Raw genomic sequence first — 12,268 nt, 5'->3', positions numbered from 1 at the left:
GCGGACTGCATGTAGACAGGGGTTTATCGTTTACAAAGCACTCTCACAGCTGCTGCCTTGTCTCAATGCACCACAGCCCAGTGAAGCCAGAATAGAAGCCCCCTTGCTGTATATGAGGAGACTAGGACCCTCGAAGTGTGTGGGACGGGGCAAGGACTCAGAGTGAGGAGAGGTTGTGGCCGAGCCATGACCCCAGTTTTTCTAACTCTGAGCTCTGGTCTTTGTCTCTTTCCTGCCTGTTGCCCAGATGTGAATCTATCTGTGCTCCTCTGGCCAAAGAAGTGGGATCATTTCCAGATCCAAATGTGTGAGAAAAGACATCTGGAGAGTTCAACTGCCCGGGTCTCCAGCGCAGTGTATCAGCTGGCAGGGCCAGGTGACAGGAGGCCAGCTGTCACCAGGAGGTGCCACAGGTCTGGATGCTGCCGTGTGACCTCCTCGGCCCAAGTCAAACCCTCCTGTCTGTGTCAGCCAAACTGGAAGTGTACCCTGAGCCCCGGCCAATGTTCCTCCAGGTGCCAAGTCACTCCTGGGCAGCAAGACGCAGAAGCCTCCTCGATCACATCACATCATTCTGCCATCTAGAAAATTCCACTCTGGCTGGCAGGAGGCAGCGGGGGTTCAGTGTGCACCCCTCAGAAGTCAGCTGCCTAAAGACATTGCTGCGATGTGTGAGTGTGGGTAAGAATGTGAGGGACTCCCTGTGTGTGTGGCTGTATGAGAGCCTGTCCACGTGTGTGACTGTGATTGTATTATCTGTGTGTGTACAGAGCTGTGTGTAAATGTGAGAGAGACTGTATATGTGTGTCAGTGAAAGACTGAGTGTAAGCATGTGTGAGAGTGACAATGTGTATGAGTATGAGAGCGTGCGAGAGATTGTGATTGTGTGGCTGTGAGTGTGACTGTGTGTGACTGTGTGTAAGAGAGAGATCAGGTTGTGAGGAGTATACGAGGGTGAGTGCAAAGTTATGTGAGAGACTGTACGTGTATTGTGTGAGAGTGATTGTGAATGAGTGAGTGTAATAGACTGGTTGTGTGTGACTTTGTGTGAGGATATGAGGGAGACCTGTGTGAGTGTGCACATATGTGAAAACCCAGGTGTTACTGTGTGTGCAGAGGAACACAAGTTATGTGTACTCCAACGGACAGAGTCAGGGCTCATACTCAGAAAAGATCCAGCAAGAAATAGAAAAAGCAAAGCAACTCTCAGGGGTTTTCACCTCCCAACGTTAAATGAAGGTCCTGAGCAGGATAGTGTGTCCTCCCTACAAATGATGACACCATATGCTTGCCTCTGGGACCCCAAGACATTGCCACAATGGTTCCAAAGTCACAGGCAGCCTCACAATCCCTTCTGCCAACAAGGTAAGAGCTATCATCTTGGATTTTGTTGTTGCTATTGTGTTCTGTCGAGTCAGAATCAATCATAGCAGGCCCTGCAGTGGGTTTTCAGTGGCTGTAAAGCACACAAAAGGAGTCTAACCATCTTTCTCCCAGAAAGCAGCTGGTGGATTTGAACCATTTGCCTTTGGATTGGCAGCACAACTCCTTACCACTTAGCCACCAGAGTGTCTTGGAGACTATCTTATAAAACACCCCTGTAGCTACACAGAGGGTAGGTTTAGAATAAGGATGGGCTCAGCTAGATCCAGGCAACGGGTGAACATGACCTGCAGGCCCAGGGTGAGGGCACCTACCTGGACTTCACGTGTGTGATAGGCGATGATCAAACCCAAAAGGATGATGGTGGACAGACTGATAAGGCATTTCAGGGCCAATGAAAACATGGAGTCCTGCAGGAGAAATGGAAAGAGAGAATTAGGGGGTTCCAAGAGAGAAGCCGCTCACTTGACTGAGGTGGGAGGTGAGGGTGGAGGTACAGGGGGCCTGTCATCAGCTCCCCCTAAGAGCAGGGCACAGTTCCTGGGCCGCTGTGTCCCAGCAACCCTTCCTGATGATCTGTTTTCTAGGGTGAAATCGTATTTGCATTCCTAGGATGAGCCCTACTCGGGCATGATGTATTATGTTTGTTATACATAGCCAGACTCAGTGTGCTGATGTGTTATTTAGAACTTTTGCCTTCACGCTCATAAGTCACAGGAACATAATTCTTTTTTGTGTCACTATTATATGGTGTGAGCATCCATATGATGCCGGATCAGGCCTCTGCCTTCTCTTAGCAAACCTGAACCAGAGGCCCCTTCCATGACTAAAGTGCAGAGTTCTTCCAGGAATGAATTAGAAGGTCCTGCAGCGGCAGCTCTCATCTGCTGGCTGAGGCCAAGGGCAGGGGAGGGAGGCCGGCAGCTGAGCAACTAGTACTGACAGAGAGAGGAGGCGGTGCATGGGATCAGAGAGGGGTTCTAGGCAGGAGAAGGGGCCTGGGGGTCCCTCCTGATGCAGGTGGAGGAGGCAGGGACGGGCCACATGACCTTCAGCAGGGCCTTCCAGCACCAGGCGGCTTAGGAGACTTGGTTGGAGCCAACATGGTTAGGGGCCTGGGCACTGAGACCAGACAACTGAGAGCAGATGTTAATAGCCACTGACTGACTACAGAACTGCTTACACCCTCTGCTCTGTTATCTCATCTGTAAGATGGAGATGCTGGTGCTATTTCACAGGATTGTTATGAAAAATAAAGGAGCTGGTATATGTAGAGCCTAGCACAGTATGTATCCTAAGAATGGAGGGTTAGCTCCTCCTAGCACTTATTTTGTCTCCTTTGCTAATTCAAGGCACTTGGGTTGGGGATACAGCACAATATTAGGCATTTGAAAAGTAGGAGGAAGGGATAGGTCCCATTCTGGGGGAAGACAGGAATGTAGCCTGAGCAAAGGCAGCAGGTGGGAGGGGGCAGCACCCCTGAGCAGGTGCTGCATGTCAGGCCCCTGCTCAGTCCCAAGAGGTACATGTCAACGTGGAACAGTCCCTGGCCTCACAGAGCTGATTAACGTCAGCACATTCCATTTTTGTAGAGAACCTTACAGTTTACAAGGCAGAGTTGTTCTCATCCATCCTCACAACAGCTTTTGTCCCAATTATATCGCCATTCAGGCAGAATTAGAGGGACGCTGGGGAGCAGCTTGTGCCTTAGTTCAAAGCCAGAGACTCTGATTGTCAGACTGGAGTGCTGCCCACTAGCCCCCAGTCATGTGCTCTAAAAGGCTATAGCAGTGTAAGGAGAGTCCAGTTAAATAGGCCTAAATGATAGTTTAAGACAGCAATAGAAGGTATATAAAAAGTAAGTGGTGATTAATTGCCATGTCAGATTTACAGTAAGGGTAAGGGAACTTGAAGAAAGGATGTGAGCGGTGGTTGAGACAGAACTAGACCATATCGTCCTAATACAGCGACAGCGGGAAATAGTGCAGGGGGTGCAATGGTTAAGCACAGCTGCAAGGAAGAAAAGCCTGGTGAACTGTCCCTATAAAGATTAAAGCCTGGAGAACCCATGGGCAATTCAATTCTGTCATGGGATCACAATGTGTTGAAAACCAACATGACAGCCCCTAACAACAGAGTGAGTGAAGGGCCTGGGATTTGAACCCAAGACTTCCATATTCTCAAGTCCATGCTCTCAGCCAACTTCCACAGCCTAAGATAGAACAGAAGCCACTCTCCTTGTTCACAAGTCTCATTCAACATGTACTTGATACAATTGTTGGGGTGCACTCTGTTCTAGACATGAACTCAGGACACAGGGAAGAAGCAATGAAACAGACCATTTGTCCATGCATTCACTCTATTTCACCTAGTTCTCTTTTGTGGAACAGCTACTAGATGTCCAGCAGTGTACTAGCATGCTGTGAATCCTTGTCCATCCATGCCAGAAGTTTCCGGTCTTGCTCGAACACAAACTCCAACTCCTTTCACTGCCTAGGGTTACCCAGCTGTGGGGAAAGTCTCCTTTCTGTACTGGCCACAAGAAGGTCTAAATGTAGTCCATTTCCTTTGGCCTCGTGTTTGTTCTGCAGCTTAATGAGGAGCACCTTGCAATCATTCCCTCAGCTCACATCCATGGAGGAGTCAAGGGGGGCTCGTGCTGTCGTCCCCCCCCCCGCCCCCGTGAGCACAAAGAAAGCCTCGCCCCTGCCCACAGGCAGCTTCTAACCTCTGAAAGAGCTTCCTGATGCCTCAGTCCATTGCTGTTAAGTCAATTCTGGCTCGTGCTTGTTGCATGTGTTAGAGAAATGCTGTTCTGTAGGGCATTCTCGGCTATAATCTTACAGCAACAGACCACCAGGTCTTTTTTCCCTGGTGCTGCTGGACTGGTTCAAACCTCCGACCTGTCCGATAATGGCTGAGCAATAACCATTTGTGCCCCCAGGGACCTCTGGATGGCTGAAACAGTGTCCAGTCCTTGACAGAGCTGAAGAGAGCAGTGAAATCAGGGACAAACCTCCCCACCAGATGGAAATGCGGACAGCTCATGAGGTTTTTTTAAGCCAAAATGACCAAATGACCATATCTTTCTTCTCAAAGGGATCTGAAGGCATCTGGGGAGCTTCATGCCTCCCCCGGAAGGGTTTGAGAGTGGTTACACATTTCAACCTCTCATTTATTTCTTTTGGCAGAAATTCACTGAAATCAGAATCCAAGGCTATTTCTATCATTTTTAGGGGAAGAGGTGAGGGGAAAGGGGCCAGATGCTGTCTCCTCTCCTTTGAGTCTCTCCTTTTGTCCTAACGCCTTTATGTAAGAGACGCCTTCTGCCAATGCAGCCTCCGTGGGTAATTCCAGCCCCACAGGCAGACCACGCTGTGAGGTTAACCAGCGGGGACTCACTACTTTATAGATTTTCTTGCTTACTCCAGCTCATGTCAATAAAAAATAAACCATCAAACATATTTAATAGCTGGAAAACATGTCAAAGAAGTCTGGCTGGACTGAAATGTTTTTTATTTGTTAAAATGTTGAGATATTATCTTTTCTTTGCTGACTAAATTCCAGTGAAGCTTGAAATTGATATGGCTCCTTGGTGGCAACACAGGACTAGCTAATTAGCTGCCAACACACCCCACAGAGGGCTGCCCACCCTACCGGTTCTGTCCCCACTCACACCTACCTAGGGATAAAAAGAGAAGCACTAAGCAAGTCCTGGGGTTATCTGGTCAACCCATACACCCCCTGAAACTCAGCATTTCTTACCAACCTATATTACTAACCTTTAACACACAAGAATACCTAAAGATAATTTCCCATTTGACCCAAGGCAATGCATCATTTGGGTTTTTTTGACTGCTGCTATGGGAGCAGCAGTTAAGAAATCAAACAACCTATTGCACTGAACAAATCTGCTGTAAAAAAAAGAAAACCACCTCTTTAAAATGCTAAAAAGTAAAGATGTCATTTTGAAGACTCAGGTGCACCTGACCCAACCCACAGTATTTCAATCACCTCATATACATGTGAAAGCTGGACAATGAATAAAGAAAACTGAAGATGAATTCATGCATTTGAATTGTGGAATTGGAAAAGAATATTAAATATCTCATGGCCTGCCAGAAGAATAATCTGTCTTGGAAGACGTAGAATCAGGATGTTCCTTAGAAGCGAGAATGGCAAAGCATCATCATCACACACGCTTTGGACATGTCCTCAGGAGGGTCCAGTTCCTGGAAGAGGACATCACACTCAGGAGTGTAGAAGACCAGCAAAAGAAGAGGAAGAAGACCGGTGATGAGATGACCTGACATCACAGCCACAACATTAGGCCCAAGCTTAGAAATGACCGTAAAGATGGCACCAGGTTCAGCACTCCTTCCTTCTGTCACAGACAGTCATTACAACAGCACCTAACAGCAATAAGAACAATCTCTTTTTTTAAAAAATGTATTTCCAAATTCTCTACAGTAAATAAAGTTGGGGCTATCCTGTAATAGAATACTAATCAGCCACTTAAAATCGTTTCTGGGCACAATAATTGAAGACATAGGAATACTGCATGATAAAACATGACATGGAAAGCTCAGATTTCCAATCTGTGTACGTGACGTATTTAAGTTCTTTTTCATCTTGTTTTCTTTTTCAACACAGATGAGGCTGTAAAACTGTGCTCACTATCGTTAGGTGCTAGAATAGTTTTTTTCTTTTTGTTTTTATTTTTTCCCCAAAATTTTCACAATGAGAACATACTACTTTTATAATTAGAAAGTTGTTTCCTAAAAAAAAAAAATCTGAGCTATAGACCGCAGCAAAGAGGCTTCCATGCAGACTGGGTGATTCATCTTTATTTGTGACTTGGCGGGTGCCTCGTCTTGGGTGACTGCAGGAAAAACATGAGCCTTCAGCCCACCCCTTCAATAGAGATAAAGGATATAAAGTAATCTAGTCTTTAAATATCATTTCAATTACCGGATGACCATTTCCTATTATCATGCTACAAAATGTCAGAATATCCAACTCACAGAATGAGAGTCCACCTGCCCGCCGCGGGATGTTTTATAACCCCAGGGCTGGGTGTGTGGGGCTGGTTCACACACAGCCCATATGATCTTACCACTTGACTGATTGTCTGTCAGAATCTATGGAATAACATATTTCTATGACATCGCCTCTACAACAACATTTTATGCTTTGAGCACAACAGCTGCTTAATACTTCTTAAAGTAACTTAAAAACTCACCACCACTAACTGCCATTGAGTAGGAACCAACTCATAGCTGATCCTCCAGCAGGTTTTCAGAAGCTGTAAAACGCATGGAAGGAGACTTTCTCCTGCAGGACTCCTTACCCACTAGGTAACCAGAGCTCCCTACTTAATAATAATACTTTCATTTTCACCTAGAATTTACTACTATGTGCAAGGTGCTAGACTAGGCCTCCTACACACTTCACTTCAAACCTTCATAAGAGGACCTGAGCCAGCATTTTGCTGATGAAGACCCAGAGAGTCGGAAGAGACAAAGGGACTTTTCCAAGTTCTTGCAATTGCCCATAATTTAACTGCATGTATATACTAGGTTTTTCTAAATTTCATGTTTACCCTTTAACTTAAAAACAGCCCAGGCTCCCACCTGAGTGCCTGTCATTTTGGCAGAGACAGGCGATATTATTAAAGGCCTGTGGAGGAGACGCCTCACCCCCTTCATGTGGCCCCTGCTCTGCTCGTAGCCTCAAGCCAGCCCTTCATGGGCATGATATTGTCCAACAGTGAAAACAATCAGCATCTGACTGTTAACTGAAAGGTGTGCAGTTCTAACCCACCAGGCATTCTGCAGGAGAAAGATGTGACCGCCTGCTTGCAGAAAGGCTTGCCACGTTGGAAACCTGATGGGGCAGTTCTGCTCTATCCTTGAGGGCTTCTGTGAGCTGGAAACAGCTCAGTGGCAATAAGATTTGGAGCTTAGGGAGTCCTATAGGCCCTGGATGGCGAACCCTGGATGCACTCAGCTACTAACCTAACAGGGAGTTCTGGGAGCCGTGAGATAAGGAGTTGCCCTGCCAATCCAAAGGCAGGAAGTTCAAATCCAGCCATTCCATGGGAGAAAGATGGACGATCTCCTTTCAAGCCATGCACAGCCTCTATAAACCCATTAGAGGGTCAGCAATGAGTCAGTTGTGACTTTACAGTACATAGCGACAACACAAACCGAAAGGTTGGTGGTTGAAACTGACCCAGTACTACCGAAAAAGTAAAAATTTGTTTCCATAAAGTTTCTTCTAAGAAACTCCTATGGATATTTTTATTTAAATGTCTATGAGTGATCATATGGGGGGAAAATCAATATTATTTGTAATCTTTCACTCCAATGAATAATAAATAAATATATTAAGGAAGAAACCCCTATGGAGCAGTTGTACTCTCTATAGGTAGAATTGTCACAAGTAGAATCAATTAGGGACAGTGGGTTGGGGGTTCTGGCTAACAGGATCTTAGTCCCTGAGTGCATTAGACACTGGTGGCACAGCTTTCAGCATAACAGCATCCCACAGGCTATACCAGCATCCCACAGGCTGGCAGAAAAGAGCTGTATTAATAAGAGCAAATAATAAACACACCAATCTGTACACATCAACAATCAATATCCTTGTTACCAGCAGTCAGGAAAGTAGGAGGCCTATTGCATTGAGCAAGTCGGCTGACAGGATCTCTCCAAAATACTGAAGAGTAATGATGTCAGTTTAAAGACTAAGGTGCCCCTGATTCGGGCCATGGTCTTCTCAATCACCTCAGAGGGCTGGACAATGAGTATGGAAGACAGAAGAACAACTGAGGCTTTTGAGTTGTGGAGCTAGAGTAATTGCTATTCTGTGAACTGCCAAGAGAATAAAGAGACGTGTCCAAGAGAAAGTGCAGCCAAGGTGCTCCTTTGAGACAAAGATGGTGAAGCTTCATCTCTCATATTTTGAACTTATAGCTAGGTGAGGCTATTGGCAAGGGACATCATGCTTGGAAAGACAGCGGGCCAGCGGAGGAGAGGAAGACCCCCAAATGAGATGGATTGACAGTGACTTCAGTAATGTGCTTTAGTGTGTCATAGATGATGACAATGGCACAGGATGGGGCAGGGTTCAGGTCGGCTGTTCATAGGGTCACTTTGAGTTGTGCTCAACTCAACAGCACCTAACAACAACAACAGCCCCAGGGCGATGCAAAGAGTCCACGTGCTCAGCTGCTAACCAAAAGGTTGGTGGTTTGAGCCCACACAGAGGTTCCTCAGGAAAAAAGCCTATAGATCTACTTTCCCAAAATCAGTCATTGAAAACCTTATGGAGCTTAGGCCTACTCTGACGTGTGTGAGGTTGTCCCGATCAGGAGCCGACAACTATTCTACTGGTTTATGAAGGACTTCCCTGCAAGGTATCAAGAACCCACTTCCAGAGAGAAGGAGACTGTAGTCCAAGAAATTAAATAACTTAGACGTGCTAACAAATGGCAAAGTCAGGATCTGAGAAAGTCAGGGTTGGAAAGCAGCAGATTTCACACCCACATCTCTCTGCCCCAGGCTCCCTCATCAGTGACTTGGTGCTGCACCAGAGCCTGGCTGGGTCTCAGCCCTGGGCCTCAGCTCCGCTTCCTGCAGCACGGGCTCTCTCCAGGCCGCAGCCCTGCCTCCCCTGGGGCGGTGCGCACTGTGATGGAGTGTGTTTCCTGGCTTCTGAGCCAGCCATATAAATTGCTCTCCTGGCCTGCCTTGTGCTTCCAAAGATGGGCCAGAATTGTAATGATTATGGTAGATCTTCCCAGAGACTTTGAAGTTCTCAATGTGTTTTATTGTTTGGAACATTTGAAAATAACAGAAAACTATGCTTGCAGGCAGAGCCCTGGAGGGGCACTGAACTGAAGAGAAATGTTAGCTTAGCTGAGGAAAGAGTATGAGGGCACCTTCCCCAGACAAAGGGTATCATGCACCCAGAGAGAGAGAAAAAGAGAGAAAGAGAGAATATGAATTAATTTATCAGTGTTGTCATTGAAACTCCCAAAGGCACAGAAGTGGCACCACCTAAAGCCCTAGTTAAGGTCTGATGTGCCTTTTTGACACCACTACGTTTTGTGCAATCAATCTGGGGGAATAACGAATGTTGAAATCTTCTCTGTTTAATAAGGTCAACTTTTCCTTCCATTTCATGGAGAGGCTCCAAAATTGATTGATATTCAGCATCAGCTTAATACTGTGGCTCTGTAATGGTTGTCCTAATTAGACACTCCTGCTAATTAATGCTATGCAGATTAGAACAGCCCCTGATCCTCAGGCAGGAAAGATAGAGAGTTCCTCGTGGCTCTGCTCTCCCAAGTCAGCACAGCTCCTTCCAGAGCTTCCAAATAGGCTCCCAGGCCTGGCCCCACCGCCTCCGCCAGCCCACCCGCCCTCATCCGACCCTGTCCTTGACCTCACCCTGCCATTCACTCTCTACACCTCCACCGCATACTCATCTCTAAGCTCAGGTCTCTGGGTAGCACAAGTTAAGTACTTGACTATTAAACTAAAGGTTGATACTTCAAACCCATCTGGCCACATCATGGAAGAAAAGGCCTAATAATCTGCTCCCAAAATTATTACAGCCAAGAAAATCCTATGGAACAGGTCTACCCTGAGATTCCTAGTGTCTCAGGGCATGACTTAGTCAGCTCCTAACATAGGCTCATCCTCCCTGATTGAGCTGCCTGATTTAGTTATGGTCCACATTGTCCTTCTGGCATCCTCAGAGCAATTGCCCAAGATAATTCCCAACAGAAGTCAGCTAGTAGAGTTCCATTTTGGTCACTCATGGTCCAAGTGAAGTCTCTCTTGCATCCTTGGACTATCTTACCTGGGAGGACAATGGGATGGTGGCTGATGAGTCAAGACAGATGGTAGTTGGAGGATACAGGCAGAGGTACTCTAGAGGGAACCTGAGTCTCTGGCAGACCTCACAAGAGAGAAACTCTCAAGTCTTAGGATGCTTCAGAACCAAAGAGGTCTCTAGGCAAGAGCCCTGAGCCTGACATCACAGGACACAGAGGGTCTTCACTTCTGCTGTGGTCAACCCTTGGCCTTGGTAGGTCTCTCCAATCTTCTAGGAGTCATTCAGACTCACTGCTGTCCAATTGGAATGGACTCATAACTGACCCTCTCCTGGTTTTCTGAAGCTGTAAATCGCATGCAAAGAGACAGCCCATTCATTTTTCTCCTGAGGAGCCTTTGGTTGAGTCAAACCACAGGAGAGGTGCTGTCTTTGGGTTATCAGTGCCATTCCCCACGGCCTAGGTTACCTGAGCTCCTAAATCCTCTACACTTTCCTGTCGGTTCCCAGACGTCAACAAGAGCCAGATAAACAATGTCTCAAGGGGTCTTGACATACTACACCCATAACCCCATAGCCTGCCCTGCACCCTATGTGCATCATCCCCAAGCCAGACCTCACCTGGTGCAACCCTGGCAGCCACTGCCTCACTGGGGTGATGGGAAGAACTTCTCACCATCTACACCCACGTGCCCTCTGAAGCCGGGATTCCCATCCGGCTAAAACATAACCCCAGAAGAACTTTTTAAAGATTTTAAAATTTCATTAGCTTCTATGTAGCCTCATGTCTTGAACATTGTCTGATACATAGTAATTATATAACAGAGCAAGGAAACACTACTGTGGTTCAAAATCAGTAAGGGAATGTGTCGGGGATGTGTCCTGTCTCCACACCTTTTTACTCTATATTCAGAATAGATCATTCAGAAAGCTGGGCTTTATGAAGAAGAATGTGACATCAGGATTGGAGGAATACTCATCAACAACCTAAGTTATGAAGATAATACAACCTTGCTTATTGAAACTGAAGGAGACCTGAAACACTTGCTCCAAAAGGTCAAGGACTGCAGCCTTCAATATGGACTGAAGCTCAACATCAAGAAGACAAAGATTCTCACCACTGGGCGAATTGGCAGCACCATGATGGATGGAGAAGAGAATGAGGTTGTTAATAATTACAGCTTGCTTGGCTCGACAAACAACATTCTCAACACCAGCAGTCAGGAAATCAAAAGACTAATTGCATTGGGGAAAATCTGCTATCAAGGACCAGAGTACTGAGAATCAACAATGTCAGTCTAGAGACTAAGGTTCACCTGATCCAAGGCCAACATCTTCACAATGACTTGCTATGCATTAGAGAGCTGGATAATGACTAAGGATGAAAGAAGAAGAATTGATGCCTTTGCGTTGGGGTACTAGAGAAGAGTCTTGAACATACCATGGACCTCCAAGGAAACAAATAGGTCTGTCTTGGAGAGGGTGAAACCAAGTTTCTCCTTGGAGGCTAGGATTCTGAAACTCCATCTCACATACATTGAGCATGTGGCCAAGAGAGACTAGTCCTTGGAGAAGAGCATCATGCTCGGAAGGGTGAAGGAACAGCGCAGGAGAGGCAGACCCCAGATGAGAGGGATTAATCCAGTAACTGGAGTAATGGGGGTGAGTGTGAGAGAGTCAGTGAGACTGGCTCAGGAAGGGCAGGCTTCAGAGCTGTTGTAGATAGGGTCACTAAGAGTCACAGGTGACTCAATGGTACATAGTAACAACAACATATTGAAAAGTTTTGAGATATGTCAAGCAAGTCGGGACCACTCTTTATCATTCTAAACTTCTATATTAATGAAAACTAAAAAAAAAGGTTGATTCCAGCTCATGATGGCCACATACATACAGGTGTATCAGAATAAAACTGTTCTCCACAGGGATTTCAATAGTTGGGTTTTCAGGAGCAGATCACCAGGCCTTTCTTCCAAAGTACCTCTGGGTAGATCTGAACTGCCAAACTTAGGGTTAGCAGCTGAGCGTTTAAAAGTCTGTA

General features: G+C 46.3%; 1 protein-coding gene across 2 annotated transcripts in view; it reads right to left on the bottom strand.

Annotated features, from left to right (window-relative positions):
- Positions 1 to 12,268, bottom strand: part of KCNN3 (potassium intermediate/small conductance calcium-activated channel, subfamily N, member 3) — a 222,921-nt gene that overhangs the window by 157,264 nt on the left and 53,389 nt on the right. For both annotated transcript variants that reach the window (XM_006895836.1, XM_006895835.1), the window contains exon 2: positions 1,698 to 1,793. In XM_006895836.1, coding sequence (XP_006895898.1) covers positions 1,698 to 1,793 — 96 coding nt within the window. The remainder of the gene's footprint in view (positions 1 to 1,697; positions 1,794 to 12,268) is intronic.

The sequence above is a fragment of the Elephantulus edwardii genome, unplaced genomic scaffold (genome assembly GCF_000299155.1).
Source record: "Elephantulus edwardii isolate Elephantulus edwardi_28Jun2011 unplaced genomic scaffold, EleEdw1.0 scaffold00176, whole genome shotgun sequence".
In the NCBI taxonomy this organism is placed as follows: domain Eukaryota; kingdom Metazoa; phylum Chordata; class Mammalia; order Macroscelidea; family Macroscelididae; genus Elephantulus; species Elephantulus edwardii.
Note: the sequence above shows the minus strand (reverse complement) of the source record. Positions and strands in the feature narration are given on the sequence as shown.